Source organism: Elephas maximus, chromosome 9 (genome assembly GCF_024166365.1).
Source record: "Elephas maximus indicus isolate mEleMax1 chromosome 9, mEleMax1 primary haplotype, whole genome shotgun sequence".
Lineage (NCBI taxonomy): Eukaryota > Metazoa > Chordata > Mammalia > Proboscidea > Elephantidae > Elephas > Elephas maximus.
In genome coordinates, this window is record NC_064827.1 from 51,435,394 (window position 1) to 51,456,545 (window position 21,152).

Genomic DNA, 21,152 nt, shown 5'->3' on the forward strand with positions numbered 1-21,152 from the left:
TTTATATCAAATTAAAAATGGCTTAGGTTTAGGCTTGTCCTTCTTCATTAACAGTTTACTAATTTTAACACAAAGTTGACTTTGTCCAATACAGCTGACTTTGTTTTGTGGGCTGGGTTAGATTTGTAAAAATTTCACCTCTTTATTCTGGTAGAGGTGGGGTTGGAATGTTTGTTGTGTTTTAGCTTAAAAAATTGTTACTGCTCTTTATGCTTCACCATTATGATGTTCTTCTTAACCCCCTAAAATAATCGTTGGTTTAGATTTCTCATATATAGCATCTGTATCTTAATTATGGCAAACCTCGTTTCTGCTTAATAAAACTCTAGGCAGTATTGTGGTAAATCTGGAAGCTCTACAACAATGTGGCATTTATCAGATTTTTTTTTTAGTACTATATCGAACTGATTTGTTTCTACTTGAGTTTGCAATTTAAGAGTCACTTTGGCAATACTCTTGCAAAAAATATGAGTAAGCCTCTAACAAGACTGAACCTTAGGGAGATTTGCAGACTTCCTGGGGCAAAGAATAAATGGTGGTTTACTCTAAAAGTGGTGCAGAGTCTGGATGCTGAAGTGTTATCAAAATCTCTCTTTAGGGTGGCACATTTGTTTATGCTAAAGAGCTTATTTGTGTTCACTGAATGCTGAGTCACAGCATAAAGCCCTGAGTGTTCATTTAGGAGTAACATAAATCCTCGCCCAGTCAGTGAGCCATTGTTAGCTGAATCCTTCCTTTCACGAGGTTAACGTCACTTACCGGGAAGTTTGCAGTATACAGGTTAAATTTCTCATATTCTTTTGGTTACAAAACAGACATTATGTCCTACTTCAAACCATCTATGAGAATTCTCCAAAGCTGTCACCAGCCCCGAGTCACTCCATCACTTGCTAAAGACTGTTGCAGCTATCTTATTTATGGATGCTCTATGAAATTAATTTTTTAGTGCTTAACAGAAGTTTCCTGACAAATGGTTCAATACTTTGAGATCTGGAGTGATACAGGCATTTGAAAAGGCATAATGGGTATTTCACAATTTGAAATGCTCAGCTTAGCTCAAGTTGCTTTAAACATGGTGTGTCCTGGGTGTACCCACTGAATTGCAGCTTTCCTTAATTCTCACTGTGTATGTCCTATGCATACACACTTCTGCCACTATGACTGTGCTGCTCCCTTGAGTCCTATTCCAATTGCCCTCTTCCCTCCATTTCCACTGGGTTGGACTATGTTTTCTATATCCCGACCACTGAAAGGAGCTCTGTTGCAATGTAGAGAGAACAGAGACATGACTGTCCTTACCTGAGTATCACCATTGCTTTACCTGTTTACCTGCATATCCATCTTCCCCCTCCCTTCTAACCTTGAGACGGGATATCTAGGATCAAAGGCAGCCTAGAGAGACAATTTTCTTGAGCTTCCTTGGACAATGTAATGTGACTGCTGGCACCCTCCTCTCAACCCCAGGTGGCCAGCTGTACAGCTTTCCTTACTTAATGAGAATACCTCTGACACCAACACCAAGTCTTTAGCTAACCAAACATGCCACCTCAGTTAGTTCAATACTCCTTGTTCTACGTCCATTGAGTTCCCTAGCAGTTGACTTTGGGTGCTTATGATAAAACGTAAGTCTTTTCCACTCTACTATTTTTTGATGGTGAAAAAGGATTCTTTGCTATTTAAAATGTGGAGCCTGCTATTTACTTCCAATAATTCCCAAGGGAAGTAATTAATCATTTTAAGAAGTTAGCTTTGGGTGAAAATGCTTTGTGCGAGGGAGGTAAGAACTGATTGTTTCCTGACTATTCTTTCAGGTGGTCAAATAACACAAGGAAAAGCTGCACTAATGGATATTCTATCAGAAAGACTTTCTCTAGAACAAACACCTCCTACAGCCCCTTACTGTTTTTGTTCCATCTAATAAAACACATATGTAGTTCAACCAGACAATAGATTTTGTGACTAGTATCTATTTTTTATCTATAGTTGGCTGAGAGAATATTCTTGTGTTATACAGAACACAGGTGTACTATAGAATAAGATACACATATGGGGTTTTAATGGACAAGAGAGAAAGCTAGAGTAAAAGAAGTATTACCTTAGGGTCATGTATTCCAGAAAGCTCTTCATAGATCTTCTCACCTACCATGACAGCAGCCAAGTTTGCCGTGTATGTGGAAAGGCAAAACATACAGAAAATGGCCCAGAGGTTCATTAGAAACCTTCCAGTCCAGCATTTTGGAGGTTTGATGGCCACTGTTCTGCCAAACAAGAGAGCATAACAGACATTCAAGGCTGAAGAGAAGGAGAAAACTTTGCTTCTATTCCGTCCCTTGGGAGTCATACCAAAAGGGCTCTTCCATTCATATAGAGTGAGGAAGATGGCAGTGATGTGCAGAGCCACAAAAATCCCCAGCCACATTGTCCAGTGTAGTGGCCACATGAAGGCTCCAATGGGAGCTGTTGTGTCTCGGGTCCTCACTAAGATGCCCAAGCTGGTGGAGAAGAAAGGGCTGGTGAAATCTATCACCTGGCTTCGTGCAGTATTGATGCTGAAGGAAGTGACTGCCATGTGGGCTGTTCCACTCAGAAGGTCACCCACCAGCCCAGTCCAGTGCCCATTTTTCCAGGCTCCATACTTTCCATCCCCAACAATATAGAGGTCAAAGTCAAAGTTCATGTCTTCTGCTAGCTTTTCCAGTAGATCAATGCAATATCCATAACAGCACTTCTTGAATCTGGTGGGCACTGTATCATTACTGCTATGGAGGCTACTAAAAAGGCTGTCTAGTACGAATGAGTCATTAGTCATTGGGTTTAGACAGAGCTGTCCAGCAGGGCACAAGCCTTCGTCATCTACCTCCCGTGTGAAGACAAATGGGTGCTCAATCAGGGTAACCACTCTCAGGTGTAGCTTACTTGGGTGTTGTAAGTGGGTTTTGTGCCTCTTGGCCTGCTCTGGCCATATCCCATAGTCCATGACAATCTTCCCCCCCTGCCAGCTGCCCAAGCGAGTCCACATAGGCTTTCCCATGGGGTCATGTTGCAGATTCCAGATGAAAAAATTATTTTCTGAGCTGATGATGGTGGAACCTTTTACTTTGATGGAACCACTGAGGCCTCTGAAAGTGGTGTTGGCTAGAAACCTGGCAAAGAGGAGCAAAGGCAAAAAGTCAGGAAGAGAAGTGAGGCAAGAGACAGAAAGAAATGCTATTCCTTGCTTCTTTGTATTAATAAAAAGAAACTCTAGCATTGCCTATAATTTCTTAAGGAATTAATAAGCTGGACTCCTTCCAGGAGATAAGTCCTATTCCACTGAGTGATTGAATGATATCACCCTCATGTTCTAATACCTGAGCCAGGTATTTGACTCTTGGTCTTATTTCAAATCTCCTCATTTCTAGTTAAGAGATGCATTGTTTTCTGTTGTGAACTGTCAATTATCTATTCCCACAATTTCCCGAGTTATGGAGATTCTTGGCATCTTTAACATGTTAATTTCTACCCTTCACTACATTTGATTGCAACTAGATCTGCTCAATAAATATTTTTGTTGTGGGGAATGAGTTTTAATAAATACATGTAAACTTTTATAATTGCTTAAAAATTGCATTCATAGCAGTAGAAAATAGCCAAAATCTTCTTTCAAATATTGCTCCTTGTAGAGGGGAAACAATCACTAATCTGTCACTGTGTGGCCAGTCAAACCTGCCTGTTGGAGCTTGTGCAGGGAGCAAAGAAAAAGACAATAAATAGACTCGCAGTTCTCAGGATAGCCTTAGGCTATCCACCCTCTAAGTCATTAGACAAAAACAATTGGCTCTGGCTTGAGAGAATGCATCTGCCAGAAGTCAACTAAAGAAAAATTACCGACTGAATGATATAGTCATCCCTAACCCTGTGTTAACCCTGTGAACCACGGCACCAGCAGTATGTTTGATCTGGACTAAACAGGAAAACACTTGGTCATGGCCTCTGTCTGTTCTGAGTCTGGGAAGATAAGGTGGCCTGTAAGCTTGTGGCACCTGTGTGTCCTTAATTATGGCCTGTGTCAAAGGTCCAGGCTTTGGCATCAGACACACTTGCATTTGAATATTGGCCCAGTCACCTTCCAGCATTGCCCCTTGGACAATTTACTTAGCTTGAAGCTTCAGTTCTGTTTTCATCCATGAAGACTCAAACATGCTGATAATCAGGAAGATGGCGCAGGACCAGACAATGTTTAATTCTCTTATACACAGTCACCATGAGTCAGAACCAACTTGATGGCAACTAACAACAAGCTTCAGTTTCTTCATCGGGAAAACGACGGAAATAATACTTTCTCCGTTACAAGGGTTGGAAATTATGCATGTAAAGCACATGCAACATCCTCTGACATGAAGCAAATGTTCCAGCTATGGCAGCTATTATTTCATGTCATTCAAGTATCCCCAGGTCACACTGCCAAGTATTTTTATGGAACTTTTCTGGTTGGAGATACAAAATACTGCATTATGATAAAGCCATAAAGGCTACTCAAGGCACATTTCAAATGAAAAGAAACTAAGTTGAAATGCAGAATGTAACATAGAAGGCTTTTCTTTAGAAATCAGAGGGTACAAGTCTAAACTCTCAGCAGAAAACATTCATCATTGCCTGTCGAAAACATTACTGTAATTTACAAATGCGAATAAAAACAGTAAGAAGTTGTGTTGCCACAGAAGAGACATAGAAAAATCAGGAAGTGTAAAGAATGTACTAATTTTCATTAGAGATATAAATGTAAATCACACCTGAAGATTCTACTATCACTAAATGCAGGGAAACTGTTCATTTTGGTAGACTAGACATAATGATAATTATTCATGCTAGCACTCCCTAATGGGACTCCACTGCTTAAAAAGAGTTTTGTTTTGCAAAAAGTAATGAAGTCTCAGTTATCTTAGATTTGAAAACAAATTTCTTCTTCTCTAAAAAAGCAGGGAGCCAAATCATTAAAGTATACAGATGAATCAATTGATAATCACCTAGGTACTCTAAGGGAAGGGTGGCTGAAATTGTGTTTCTAATGAGCACCCTACTTTTAGATCTGTTAAAACACACATACACCACACTTGCTGACATAGCCTAGGGAACAAAATGGTTAGTAGTAAATAGCTTAATTTCATTTGGTTGATTTAGCGATCAGGAAAGTAAAGTGAAATTTGTAGAAAAAGGAACCTTCATTATTTTAAGAATCTTCGGGGCTTAATGATCATGGATTCTTTAACTGGAAGGACTCCTGAGAGATTATCTGACTAACTATATACTTAAACCAACTTAGGGAAGAAGGCAGTAGAAGTCTTCAGAAATCTTTCAAAGATTATAAAACTCCCTCATTCCAGTAGAACCCACTCCTCATTATGTTGTTAGTTGCTGTTGAGTTGATTCTGGTGACCCTTCTTGCATGCAGAGTAGAAGGGTTTCATACATTCTTAACTGTTTCTGCCATCCAGCTGCCGCATTTCTCATTAAAGGCGGTAAATAACATTCAAGGTGGCCGTGACTGAAGGACAGTGCTCAGTGGCCTCTGTGGTGGTCATCTGTCATGGGAAGGCAAATCAATCAGGATCTAAATTCTTCAATTTTCCCAGACCAGAAAACCCAGTGCTTATTTTACTATGTAACTGACACACACACAAAAGCTGGGTTCCAGAGAATCCCCATTTATGATGGATCATTTGTACCTATTTTTTTCTTTAGTCTCACAGTGAGGGCAAATCAAAATATCATTGATAGCTTTTATTCATAGTCTCCTTAACTATTTACTTTTTGTAATGACAATGGGTAACAACACTTAAATTCTCGTATACTAGATAAAAGACTAAATGATTGAGATGCTGCTTTTGCTCTAATTGAATTCTATCATGTTCCCTTTTCTCTTGCTCTGGACTCTTCTTGGATGAGCAAGAAAAAGAAAAATTTGAAATCATTTTATTGGTAAGATAAACTGATACAAGTACTGGACACTGCTCTTAGCACTAAGGTTACAGAGATGAAAGACACACTTAGAGCTCTCACAGAGCTCAAAATCTAGTTATGGGGAGAAAGAAAAGTGAACAGATGATTCAAAACCAGTGTAATGGGAGTCATGATAGAGGTCAACCCAGGTGCCACCGGAAAGGAGATAAAGGGCATCTGCCAGTCTATGGTAGGGGTGCCAAGGAAGGCTTCTTAGAGGAGGAGGTGCCACAGCTGAGTCTTGAGGGAGGAGTTACAGTCAGCTGGAAACAGAAGCTGGAGAACCATGCTGCAAACCTAAGAAGATACATGTGTAAAAGCTGGAGGCAACAGAGTACAGCTACCTGAAGGTTAACAAAACGAAAACCAAACCCGTTGCCGTCAAGTTGATTCCAACTCATAACGACCCTGCAGAACAGAGTAGAACTGCTGCATACAGTTTCCAACGAGCACCTGGTAGATTTGAACTGCTGACCTTTTGGTTAGCAGCCATAGCTCTTAACCACTACATACAAAGTAGTGAGAAATAAGGCTGGAGATGAGGGTGGGGGATGGATGACAAAAGGTCTGAAGCTACGATGAAAGCAATGTGGAGCCACTGAGGAGATTCTATCTGGGGAGGGAAACGTTCATCAGATTTGATTTTAGGATATGGTTTGGAAGAAGGAGGGAGGCTAAACCTAGTTTCACGGGTGAGGGATAATGCTTCTTTCCTTCTCTCCCTTTCTTTCTTTTTCTTTCCCTCTCTCTGCTTGTTTTGTAAGAGGTTTAAGGTGGCAAGGGCTAAGGTAATAGCAATAGGAATGGAAAGGAGATGGTATAATCAAGAGATATTTAATCTTCAAAGAGAAAAGAAGTGACTTTAAATGGGCCAAATGCACAGGATTGCATTTAGTTTATATATCTTACTAAGAATGTGTGAAACTTGGGTTATGAAAGGTCATACAAACAAGATCTGCTGGAGTTATTACTTGAGTATAAGCTCAGTGTAAGCCCACAGAGCAATGTGGCTATAAGAAAGAAGAAAGAAAAGTTTCTTTAATAGAAATTTGGAACGTGGATCATAGGGAATGATAACCCCCCCCCCCCCCCGCCAAAATAAATAAAACAGTTGCCATGGAGTTGTTTCCAACTTATGGTGACCCATGTGTTGCAGAGTAAGTAGAACTAAGCTCCATGGGGTTTTCTTGGCAGTGACATTTTGGAAGCAGATACCAGGCCATTCTTCTGAGGTGCCTCTGAGTGGATGTGAACCACCAGCCTTTCTGTTAGTAGTCAAATGCTTAACATTTTGCCTCACCCAGAGACTCCAATAGTACTGTCATACTCTGTGCTGATCAGACTAATGCTCCGATCTAGATATGAACTCTAAATACATCTTCCAGATTCAGGAATGTTATGAAGAAGGTGGAAACTATATCAGGAGGTGGCAAGCACAACAATCTGATGGGGGAGCCGAGTAAAAATAATAATAACAATAATGTAGGAAAAGCAGGTTGGAGCCAGACTACAGAGACCTTACACGTTTGTTTTATAAGACTGGGTTTTATTTAATAGGAAATGAGGAACCATGAAGATTTCTGAGCAATGACATAAACAGAGATCTTCATTAATAATATTGATTTGGAAGCAAATAAAATATGGATATAGGAAGGAAAAGATAGTGACCAGGGGACCACTTGGAAGAATATTACAATCGCTGTATCACGGTATGTCCAGAGTCTCAATTTCACTCAATGAGGGAGAACCTACTTAGTACTGTATTTGGAGAGTGAGTGTTTAACAAAGCAGTTCAGGTATTCATCCTGTTTTTTCTAAATCAGCAAATCTCCCAAGTTACCACTATGCTCAAAAGGATGAGGCTCATTAGTTCACTTGCATTGAGGTATCTTATTACTTCAGCAAAAGCTCCCAATTATGCCACTAATTAAGAATATGTGTTGATCTGTATAGGAGCTGACAAAAAATTTGTACTTTGTAAATTATGCAAAAAATGCTTTTGAGACAGTTCACAGTATAAGCAAGACCAACGTTTAATATATTTACGGTGTATTTTAAAATCCGTATTTGCACACAAAATCTTGACATACTATTAAAGGATTTTCTTATTCATTAAAACAAAGGAACAAAGATGTCAGGACAACAACACATCACCTATTCAATCATTTATTTATTCAACAATATGCATTATGTGTCAGGCACTGTTCTAGGTGCTAACCATATAGCAAGTGAACAAAACAGACAAAAATCTTTGCAGCTTGTATGCAGCTTATACTCTATTGAAGGAGACAGAATAAGTGTGATAAATATGTACTGTGTGTTGGCAGTTTGAATCTACCAGCCACTCCTTGGAAATCCTATAGGGCAATTCTACTCTGCCCTATAGGGTCACTATGAGTAGGAATCAACTTGATGGCAATGGGTTTGGTTTTGGTTTTTATGAGATGTTCGATAGTGCTAAGTGCAAAGGAGGAAAAATAAAGCAAGGTAAAGGGGCTAAGAAGTGTCAGGGTTGGTGGCAGTGGGGTGAAATTTTAAAGAGGCCAAGAAATACCTCTCTGAAGAGGTGATATTTGAGTAAAGAGCTGAAGAAAGGAAAGGAGCTAGCCATGAAGGTATCTGGGGAAAGAACATTCCATGTAGGGGGAACAGCTTATCCAACGTCCTTGAACTGGAATTGTTTCTGGTGTGTTGGAGGGATACCAGACGGGAGAGTTGAAGATGAGGTCAGAAAAAACTTAAGGGGAAGTGGAGTTGAGGAAACAGGATTTTGTAGGTTACTGTAAGGACTTTGTTTTCTCTCTGAGATGGAATGCCATTGGGGGTTTTGAGCAGAGAAATGATATGACATGCTTATGTTTTAACCCACCACCTGTCTGCCAGTTTGTCATACTGTGCTATGATGCTGGAACCTATGCCACTGGTATGTTAAATTCCAGCAGGGTCACCCACAGTGGCCAGGCTAAGACAGACTAGGAAGAAAGGACTGGTGATCTACCCCTAAAATTAGCAAATGAAAATTTTGTGGGTCACAACAGAGTATTGTCTGATATAGTGCTGAAAGATGAGCCCCTTAGGTTGGAAGGCACTCATGAAGATGCTGCAGGACTGGGCAGCATTTCATTCCATTATGAATGAGGTCATCAACTAACAACATATTAACAGGATCATCACACTACTGTGTTGAGAATGGAGTAAAGCAAGACAAGGACAGAAGCAGAAAAACCAGTTAGAAGGTGGTTTCAAACACTCAGCTAAGATGTGATCGTGGTTTGGGCAGGTGGTAGCAAGAAGTAGTTGGGTTCTAAATATACTTTGAATCTGGAACTGACAGAATTTGCTCATGGCTCATATATGGTTGCCAGGAAAAGAAGAATAAAGGATACTACTGAGGTATTTGCCTGAGCAACTGAAAGAATGGAGTGGCCATTTGTTGAGATAAAGAAAGCTGTAGAAGAATCAGGTTGAGGGTGGAGGAGAAATACCAAGAATTCAGTTCTGCTAATATTAAGCTTGAGATAATTTATAGTCACCCAAATGGAGATGTCAAGTAGGTAGCTGGATTGTCTAATGTTCAGAAATGACATCTGGACCAGAAGACAAAACCAAACCTGTTGCCGTCGAGTCGATTCCAACTCGTAGTGACCCTACAGAACAGGGTAGAACTGCCCCATAGAGTTTCCAAGGAGTGCCTGGTGGATTTGAACTGCTGACCTTTTGGTTAGCAGCCATAGCACTTAATCACTATGCCACCAGGGTTTCCAAAAAATGGTATAAGGAGACCAAATAAGATTATAGTGTAATAACTGTAGATAAGAAGAATAATTGTAGGGCCCTCCAACATTTAGAGGTGGCACAAGTGAGGAAGGAATAGCAAAAGAAATAGAGGAGTAACTAGAAAGGCAGTTCGAATCTGCCAGGTGCTCCTTGGAAACTCTATGGGGCAGTTCTACTCTGTCCTATCAGGTCGCTATCTTTGTTGTGTTAATGAGACAGGATTAGCGTAGGGTGTATCTTGAGTCAATCTCTTGAAACAGAAATGAGATTAAACAAGCAAGCGAAAGAAGCAGACGGGGAAGAGAGATGCCAAGCCATGCCAGGGTCACCCAGGAGCAAAAGCTCAGAAGAAACAAGGACCTTCCTTCAGAGCCTATAGAGAGATAAAGCCTTCCCCTAGAGCCAGCACCCTGAATTTGAACTTCTAGCCTCCCAAACTGAAAGAAAATAAATTTGTTTGTCAAAGTCATCTGCTTGTGGTATTTTTGTTATAGCAGCACTAGAGAACTAAGCCAGCACCCCACTCCCCACACACATATACATATGTTGTGTGTGTGTGAGATGGGAGAAATAATAATCACAGGATTTTACACTTATGGGAATGATTTGGTAGAGACAGAAAAATTGATGATGCAGAAGAGTCGGGGCAGAATTCCCGGAACAGCCTTAAAAGGGCAAGAGAGGTTGTGATCTAAGGCGCAAGTGGAGGTGATGCTCTTTGCTATGATAAGAGTGTACACAAGACAAAGGCAGAGAGTATGGAGCCCAGAGGAAGGAAGGTGAGTGGATGTGAACAAGGGAGTTTGTGGAAGAACCCTTCAGAGTGCTTCAAAATGCTTAGGGCATTTTTAAAGTAAATTATAGGTCTCACTATACTTTGCCGCTCTAACTCACATGAGAGAGGTTCTGTATTATTTTCAAAATGAAGCAGAAGCTATTCTTGAAAGTACAGAAAGCAAAAACTTTCATAAGAAATGTTTCAGGTCATTTTCAGTTGAAATGTTTATTTTTTTTTTCCTTCCAACTTGAATGTGCAGGAGTCAAAGTTAAAACTCTCTGGAACTGATATTTTTATAAAATTGTAATTCTTTAATGGCTTTTTCAATCTCTTCTATTAAACTCTCCACTTCTTTGGGTCAATTTTGCAAATAGTATTTTTCTAGGAATTTGTTGCTTTAGACCTGCACGTCATTTACACCAATTTAAGCGTTTCTCTTCGATTTTGGTTCATACTTTATGAATTCCTTCTTTCAAGCCTCTCTTTCTCCTAGTTCCCTTCCAAGTTTTTTGGGGATGAGAATATATTTATGTTCATAGTTTCTTCTTTAGGAATAAACACATTTAAAGCTATGAATATTACATTGAATACAGCAGAAATAGATTTCTGCTTTTATTTATACTCAGATAGTTTATCATTTCAGCCTGTTTCTTTTTTGATCTTGGAGTTATTCTTAATTTCTAAATAATTAAGAATTATTATCATCTTTTTCATTATTTCTAAATGCATTAGGCTATGACTAGAGGAAGTGGCCCATAAAATATTTACTTTTTTTATTTTAAAATGTGCTGTGATTTCCTTTGTGACCAAGCCCATAATGACTTTTTCTAAGTGTTCAATGGACAAAAGCAAACAATTTATTTTGGTTGTACACATCAAATGAAGCTTATTGATGGTCTTGCTTTTGCTTTTCGTTTTCTTGATCTTCTATGTTTTTGTAGATCTGACAAACGGCATATACAAATCTCTCACTTTGTGTGAGTGTGTATTTGTGTTTATATTCTATATTTCCGTGTTCTGTTTTGTCTTTTTATCTTAGTTGCCATATTGTTTGGTGCACACATATTTAGTTCAGTCTTTATTGAATTAATACTGTTCTATTCTTCCTCTTGGGATGTATTTTAATATAAACAGATGCTGTAGCTTCAGAAATGCCCCTTTATTGTTTTTTAGATCAGTAAAACTGGCAGCCTACAGTATTTCAACCATGTGTTTTTTATAGTCTATGACAAGATCGTCAATAATTTTCTAACACAATTATTTAAAAATTGGAGGATCGCGGAATCAGAACTTCTTGAAAAAATTAAAAAAAAAAAAGTAAATCTGGTGACAATGGACCTATATTCCTGAGAGAAAACCATCAGCTGGAGCTGAGTAATGACTGCCTCTTTGACTGCCTCTTCCTCACATAACCTGTGCATATGCCCTGTGCCAGGTAGTGTTTCATTCATTAATATTACATGTCTGGTATTTTAATTTGTGACCTCTGTTTTAGATGGTCATATTACTTAAATTCATTGTGATGATATTTACAAAATTTCTTGGCACAGTGTTTACAGCAAACATTTAATCAATGGTGGCAAAAATTATTTTTTAAATAGCTAACTTTAAATTATGAAATAAATACTCTTTGGCATAGAACCAATCAGGTAGCTTAGCATCTTTTTTCTTCCTACCAGTCAGGGTATATATTACGGAATTGTCCGTTTCTTAAAGATTTGAAAAACAACGCCAGTGAATCATCCAGTTCAGGTGTATTCTCATGATATACGTTGTTGTGCGTGTGCTCTATGCATAGTGACAATGGTAGGCAGTTTGTTCATACCTGTTTCAGGTACTTTTTTGGATTATTCAAATTTTCTACTTGTCAATGTTAGTATCTTGTGTTTTAGTAGAAAATCACTTACTTTATTGACATTTCCAAATTCACTATAATTACAGGTACCATTTTCATATAATTCAAAAATCTATTTTATATGCCATATTCACTTTCTTATTTGCAATTTAGCTTTTATTTTTCATAAGGTTTTAAAGAGAATTGTCTGTTTTAATTATTTCTGTAAAACAAGCAGCCCTTGAATGTATCGATTTCATTGTTTTGATGTTTTTCTTTCTTTCCTGATCATAAAACTTGTTTCCTCCTATTACTCATGTTTTTTATCTTTTTCACTGATCGGTTTATTTTCCTCTTTCCAGAATTTAATCACTGACATCTATTAATTTAACCATGACTACTGCTTTGATCATATGATTAAATGATTTTAATGCTACTTGTTCCAGGTACCAAGTACCATGTTGGACGTTTGTGTTGGTTGCTTTCTAAATAGTTAATAATTGTGTTTTTGGGTTAGACCTGATCCAAAGGTGATAGAGGAGGTTGTTTTCTGAAAATTTCAAATGGTTTGAGCTTTGGTTTATTGTACCTTGACATAAAAATTGACTGTTAAGCTCATAGCCTGTTTTATGTGTTAAAATACTGTCATTTGGGTAAATATTGCATTGACTAGTTGAGGTGAGTATATATTATCTGTGGAATGTTAACTGCAATGTTCATCTTAAACTTATCTGATTATTTACATTGTTCATGTACTATCTTTACTTTTTGTTAACTTGTTCTAAAATTTACTAAAGTTAAGTTCAAATCTATCAGAAATACTGACATTTCCGTAAAGTTTTTTCAAACCTGTTGCCTCCTGATTTTTCTCCTATTTTATTCCGCATATCAAGTTTTACTAATATTATGTGTTTATGTTTGTGACAAATCTGTATCTTTTCCAGTTTGTAAGAATCCCATTGTTCCCAGTCTTCATTTTGCAACATATTAATCTACCTTTGTGTTGTTTAAATGGCGCCACCATCCTCATGAGTCTTCTTCTTTCACGCTCCAGCTGTTTATAGGTTGTGCATTTATTTCTACTTTGGTCTTTTCCACTCATCAGCTTATCTCTTTGTACATCTTACTTTTCTCATCTTTTTAAATTGCCCTATTATCTTTGCTTCCCCTCCCCCTTTTTGTTGCCTTCCATAGATCATATCTGTAGATGGGGATATCTAATTTGCTGTGTAAAGCCTTAAAATTTATTTTTCCCTTTGAGGATTTCCTTTTATCATTAAAAAAAAAAAAAGAAAAAAGAAATCTATGCCCATATTTTCTTATATCGTGAAAAATGAGCTGAATTTCTTTTCCCATGATCATCTCTTATGATATTAATATTTGCCCCTGAGGAATGAGTAATGTATTCATCCTCCATAAAGCTCGATCAAAGTTTTTATTCTGTGAAAACTTAACTTGGCGCTTTTGCCTTTGCCTTATTAGAAATCTCTGGTTATATTAATTGCAGAGACATTCTTCTGAACTCCCCTGCCCCCCTACCACCAACTAATTCTTGTCCAGTTTACTGAACTCGCCATTCAGGGTTACTTGCTTTTATGCATTGAATCTAAATATTTGCTTATTGATCACTTTAAATTTAGCTCCAGATCTATCAACTATTGATATATATCAGGACATGTATCTCAATAAAGCCCTTTTAGACATTTTGATCAAGGGTTCTAGAGAGGAATCCTGATGAAAAGAGAAAATTGCAGAATAAAATTTCAAATTCTCATGGACTCCAGACTTTCTGGAACCATTGGGGCTGAATGGACCCCTGAAATTATTGCCCTAGATAATCTGTAAACCTTAAACCAAAAATATTCCATAAAGTCTTCTTAAAACCAAGCAATAATTTAGCTTGTAAAAATACCTGCCTTAAGCATGACGCTCTTTTAAGAACTATCTATATGGGATCAAATTGACAACAGCAACTGGAAAGATTAGGTTGGAACCTTAGGGGGCAGCAAGTTAATGCGGGAGGAACAACTCGGAAAAGGAGGGTGAGAATGGTTGCAAAACTGGAAGAAGGTAGTCAATGTCACTGAATTGTACATGTAGGAACTGTTGAATTGGTGTATGTTTTGCTCTGTATATTCTCAACAACAATAAAATAAAATTTTTTTTAAAGCCCTTTTAGTATGAGATGAAGTAATAATCTTAAAAGTTTTCCTTGCTGTTTTTTTTTCTTTTTGGCAGGAGTGGGAAAGGAAAAGAGTTGGGAAGAGGTCCATAGAAGTTCAAAATCCCATCCCTTTTTCATATGATTCATATCTGCAATCGTAATGAATCTTTGAATCAAAATCTCACATCATCCAAAGTTCTACAATTTTGCAATAATCACACGCTCACTCTTGTGTTGTTTTCTTCTGCTCTTTATTATTGAAGACCCCTGAACGATTCCCTCATATATATTTTCTTTTTGGATAGCATTAATGTCTTTTAGAAATCTTATACCCAATTCTGGTATTTTTATAGCCTCAATAGACTTCTTCTCCAGCTGTCTGAATTATTACATATTTATATTTTCTGTTTGTATTTTGATCCACGTGTGATTTTCCTATTCTTCAAGGCTTTTTTCCAGTCCCTCTTACTCCTAAATTATTTTCTTTTTGTGTCTTCTTATTTTCTTCAAACTCTAAGTTATTTCCCCTCTCCCCAGCATTCTCACAGCTTCTGGCATGTGGGTTAGTCTATAGTTATCTCGCTATTCCTTTAACTTTTTCTCTTATTTTTTTTTCTGGCTTTTCTCCTTTCCTCTATTCTTCTTCCTTCCTCTTTTCCTTTTGGTGGACTTTGTACAAAAGAAGTGCTAATATTCTGTCCCATCAGTAAAGGATCTTAAGTTAGCTCTCGACTATCCCTATTTAACTATTATTTTGTTGCTGCTTCAGCTCCCATCCCATCACCTTCTGAAATCCATCTTGCTTACTTCCTTCTAATTTTTTCAATGTCTGTTTTACCATCTTGCCCTTTTCTTACAGTCCTGGGGACCTTTCTCTGTTAGTCTGGCCAGTTTTTATTAGTTTGGCTTTCACTTTGTAGCCTGTTTCCCTGAAGCAGACCCCTGTGGTATCTGCCTTCCTTTAATGTTAACATGAATTTATCTTAGCCATAGAGTCCATCTATGGTGCAAGTCTGTAGAACATTGCTTTGATTTTATTCTCCACACATGGGGCAGTTCTACAAATTAAGCATTAAATGTAGATGCTTTCTTGAACTATGTGTAAAACAACTCCTTGGCTGTCCTCTCCAATCCTCTTTAGTACCCTGAAGTTTAAGAAGCCCTGGCGGTGCAACAGTTAAGCACTCATCTGCTAACCAAAAGGTTGGCAGTTCAAATCCACCCAGAGCTCCGCAGGTGAAAGACCTGGTGATCTGTTCATGTAAAGATTACAGCCTAGAAAACCTTATGGGGCAGTTCTACTTTGTCACTAGGGGTCATTGTAAGTTGAAATTAATTCGATGGCATCTAATGACAACAACAACCCTGAAGTGTAAGTTTTTGGCTGTTAACCCGATCTTTCACTTTTTAGATGATAAGATCATTCAGGGCATAGGTTTTGACATTTCTCTCCACATTCTAAGTGCCGTTATCTTCTGAAGTTTTACCATTAGGAATGAGCTAATCGTCCCTTCCCCATTGCCCTGCTTCATAACATTGCAGACTGTCAAGCTGAAAGAGACTTCAGCATTTATCTAAGCACCTATCACACTAAGGGACTTCTGAATCTCAGGCACAGCACAGTGCTTGGCCAGAGTAACTGCCCAGTAACTGTATGGTAAATGCAATTAAATACACGTCTTCTCCTCCGATCCCACACGTATCTCCTAAAGAGCTCTTCGTCACTCTGCTAGAAGAATGCAGCGCAATCAGCCAGGAAGCGTTTGCACCTGCAATTTACAGATTGTTTGAAGTATTAACATTCCGATACACTTTCCCCAGAAAAATGGATAGTTTCAAAAGTAGAAATTAATCCAATGGGGAACCTCTCTGATGATGAAGAATTGAAGAGGAATTGGTAACTGCTGAATTCTAGTCCTCAGGGCAGAGGACCCCACACATTTCAATCATTGATTGTATCACCTTTTAAAACAACATACACAGCTCACCTTTTAAAAAGATTTCTATCAGTTAATGGACAACCGCAATTTAATACATATATATATATGTACACACACATAAATCACTGGGATCTATGTTTTGCCAATATCTGCCATATTTAGTTACTTACAAGTAAAACTGTAGGGCAGAGGGAGAGATTCTGCCCTGCTTAACCTTTCCTCAAAAGGAGAAAAATACTAATCTATGTGACTGGGTCATATTTTAATACATATTCTGGGCTGTGTTTCTATTGATGTACTCAGATATGGCGCCCTCTTCTTCCTGTTTCTATGTGGCACAAATGGCAAGAAGCTAGTACTTTTTTTCTCTGCACTTTCTTCTCCCACATGGTCATTCTGTTTCATACTTCTTATCCTTATCCTTGGTTGTTTGCTATGGACTTGGACTCTTCTCCACAATTACGGTCTGTGCCCATCCCTCGGACCGCTCCTGGTTGAGTTGACTCCAACTCACTCTCACTCATGCTGACCCCGTATGCCTCAGAGTCGAGTTGTGCTCCATGGGGTTTTCAGTGGGTGTTTTGGATGTAGACCACCAGGCCTTTCTTCTGAGGCACCTGTAGGTGAACTTGAACCTCCAACTTTTTGTTAGCAGTTAAGCATATTTACTTTTTCCACCACTCAGGGACTCCACTCTGTGTAATGCTCCAACTTAATTCACCCTAGCTCTCTGAATCCAGTCCCACTGCTGGCCCAGATGGCTGATATCCTTTACAGTGTTACTTTGGCGTAACCCCGGAAATGGGAGCATTATGCAGTATTTGTTAGTCAGGCATCCCTCTGAAGGGTTGAGGGCTTGGACACTGAAGTGGCCTTGAGAGACAGATCTAGAATTCAGAGTAGAGCTGCCAGATTGCCCTCTATTGCCCCATACCTTTTTGAGACATTTCCAAATTTTACAGTAGATGCATACAAAGTACAAAAGTCAACAAAGAACACAATTTCCTCTCAGGCAGATGAAAGCTTGGAGACTTTCCTAATTTGGAAAGGTTCCATTGTAAAATCTGATGTGTCTGGGATCCTAGATTAAGTCACTCTGAGCTGTGTTCATCAAAATAAGATCCTGAGGGAATATACATTTTCCAGCATCTCTTATTTGAGGCCCCCATGACTTACTGAAAGTTTTGGACTCAGCTCTTCTCATTATGAGTGACATAGAAGGAGGAGGAAGCTCAAAGGATACCAGCCAAATTAGTCAAGCGACAGGGTTTCCTGTTGGAACATCTAGAAACACGTACCTTAAGTATTGATCCTTGAGCTTAATCAAGGCATGTGTTTTCTGCAAGTACCAACTTATCAGTAACTCAAGCAGAGAATGCTACTTACCAGTAATAGCTCAACACGCTAGGTCATTCCACAAGTAACAGGTTCACCTTGGGGCTCCAGAGAGCCAGTGTCACCAGCATCCTGGCTTCCACGTTCAATGCAACTTTAAAAAATGCAACATTTTTTAAAGTACGTGTAGAAACACAAAGGCTCAGTAGACGGCCTTAGGACACGAAAACTCATACTTGAATAATCATGCCTCCTAATTTATATAACTCTTGGCTCAAAGAATATAAATTACAGAGTAATAGGGCTCCAATTATGGAAGGCTTATATTAATTCTGAAAGAACCTGGGACTTGAATTTAGATGAACTGGTTTAAATCTTTTCCTTCAAGGTAATAGCTGAATGACCTTAGGCATGGCATTTAACTTTTTGAGGTAGTAATACCTGTAAATAAGGAAATTAAAGTTCAAAGAGTTTAAATAGCTCTTCCAGGATCTCAAAGCCAGTAAGCTGTAGTAGTGGTGGGCAGGGGTATCCAACACAACTATATCATGGAGCCTTCAAGTTCTTCTGGAACTCATCTAATGTCCAGGAATGAATCAGGGACCATCATCATTTTATATCATGAGTTATCTGAACGGACACTTGCTTCAGTTTTTTTTTTTTCTCCCCCTGAAGCTTTCCTAGTGCCTCACAGTATGTGGCACATAATAAAACCCATTGCTGTTGAGTTGATTCCAACTCATTGTGACCCTGTAGGACAGAGTAAAACTCCCCCGTAGGGTTTCCAAGGAGTAGTTGGTGGATTTGAACTGCAGCCTTTTGGTTAGCAGCCGAGCTGTTTACCACTGCACTGCCAGAATGAATAAAAACAACATTTACTACCAATGAAAGGCTAGTGAATCTTGGTTATTGCTATGCTATGTATACACAAAGATGAACAAGACTTGTAGGGGAAAGAGTCTCTAGCATGTTGGATCATGCTTCAGGGGCAACTCAGGAGGGGGCCAAGCAATGCTGGCTAATGTCAGAGGATAACCATGGGTGGAATGGGTGTTGTCCAAAGGAAAATGAATAACCAAAGCGCCTGGCCAAGGCAAATGGGGAGTTAAACAGCACAGCCTTTTCTAGTGGGGGTTATAAGTTCCCAAAGGGCAGGGCTACTGTTTTCTCTTCTTTGTATCTCTAGCACTTAGCCAGTGGCCCGGCTTAATATTAGTAAGCTTCAACAAATTTTTTCTATGAATTAATCACTGCCTACTTGATACAATTCCCAAAGTATACAGAACTAACTACAGAAACTGTTCAAAGAAAAAAGGCAGGGTTTGCAGCCCACTTGAAAACAAGAATATCTGTCAGGACTATGATTGATTAGATCAAAGAACAGAAAGTGTCTCTCAGAGTCTAGACTCTTGGAATGCTTAAAGATGGGACAACTGCCCGTGACCAGGCTATGACTAATCCAGCAAGTTCATTCTCCAGGAACAATGGATTCATCAGCGCCTGGGGTCTTTAACAGAAAAGCATGGGCAAATCCTAACCCTAAGTACTCAAACTCCTGCTCACTCTCACCAGAGTCTGGTGTTCAGAATGTAGCAAGAGAGTCACTGTGGGCAAAGCTAACACCTAATTTGAGAAACAAAAATCATTTTTTGTATCCTAAGGTGTGTTGGTGAAGGTGTGTGTGTGTTTTAATTACTTGCAAGGCTTTTATGCCGCATTCTTTTATTTGGTTAATTCGTTACAGGATTTTGATTTTATTAATGTCATGGCTAATGTTCTGCCATTCAGCTGATATCCACTATCCATATAAAATGCAAACTCCTTAGCCTGACATAAAGCCCTGAGTGCTGTGCTAGCAAATTAACTACCTTTCCAGAATTATCTCAAATCCTCTCTACGTGCAACTTATGCTCCAACTGGACTAAACTTCTCTTTCAGATCTTGGTGAATCTGCATATGCCGTTTCCTGTACTTTTCAACCTTGCTGCAAACCAGAAAACTCCTATTCATTCACCAAAATCCAATTTCAGTATTTCACCCTCATCACGAGTCTTTGAGAAGAGTTAATAATTTCCTCCTCTTTGTATCTGAACATATCTCTATTCTTAAAAATCACTTATCCATTGTTTTATACATATTTAGTTATTTTTTGGCCTCATGCACTAGACTGTCAGCTTCTAAATGTCAGAATTCAAGTGTTCATTTTTGTCTACTTGCCCTTGTTCAACAAATGGCCATTGGCTGCGCAAAAATATCTATACACATGTGTACGCAGTGATACTATCAAAACAATACCAAACATAATTGCTCCAAACTCAAATCATTAACATTTAATAAAACACTTGCAAATAACTTGTTCCAGATAACGGTATGAACTTGGTTTTGTCTCCATTTAGTTACGACGGACATTCGCTCTGGCACGTGGGGATCTGGGAAGAATAAAATCCCTTATACCTGTAATCATGTCTATGTAGCCTGTCATGAGAAATGATTTTTGTAGTCTAAAAGCCTATACTGAAAATGCTGCGTTTTTGGTGATTTCGTTAACATTTTAAAATGTTAACAATGCTGTCAGCCCAAACTGAAAAGGACTGCGTGAGAAATGAAAGCTTGCATAACTCTGACATCGGCTATTCACTGCTGATTCTCCTCATGGATTTCATTATGCAGTGAAGACGTAAGGTCAGTCTCACAAAATTGAGGAATAATTAAGAAAATTACTGTATGCAGATATGACTTAAGTGCTAAGAGTAACTGTCTAGAAGATTGCATTAAACAAAATAAATAAGGATGGTGAAAAACCCACAAGTGTTTTATGGCTTAAGGCAGCTTTTCAGTTATTCACTATAAAGATTCCTTCTAGGGTTTTGCCCCCTTCCTTTGACCCTTGCTGAAACTTTCTCTTTGACTCTATTCCTCAGGGAGTTTGAGAAGTCCTAATCATATTTTCTGAAGTTCTTTGAGTTCAGTTCTCAAACATGTCCAAGGGGACTAAAATATTGTCACTGACCCTTATATATTGTGAACTGCTGCCAGGCTCCAACCCTCACATTTTCTTCTTTAAAACTTCCAAAGTCTGTAGTACAAATAACATTCAAAAACAGCACCAAGGGCAGAGGTTACTCATTAACCTAACATCCCACCAAAAAAAAAAAAAAGAAGAAAACCAGACCAAAAAAAAAAAAAAAAACCACTTTTAACACCTAAATACAGTATTTTAAAATTTAGACAATATTTTATTTATCTATCAACCTCCCATTTTTTTTCTACAGCGACAGATGATGCAGGGTGTCAGTAAAATATAAAACTTCCTTTCCTTCCTAAGCCAATTTTAATTAACAGTTT

General features: G+C 38.5%; 1 protein-coding gene across 1 annotated transcript in view; it reads right to left on the reverse strand.

The window, feature by feature from the left end:
• Positions 1-21,152, reverse strand: part of GRIN3A (glutamate ionotropic receptor NMDA type subunit 3A) — a 206,772-nt gene that overhangs the window by 116,193 nt on the left and 69,427 nt on the right. The window contains exon 3 of the mRNA XM_049896140.1: positions 2,096-3,143. Within this exon, the coding sequence (XP_049752097.1) occupies positions 2,096-3,143 (1,048 nt within the window). The remainder of the gene's footprint in view (positions 1-2,095; positions 3,144-21,152) is intronic.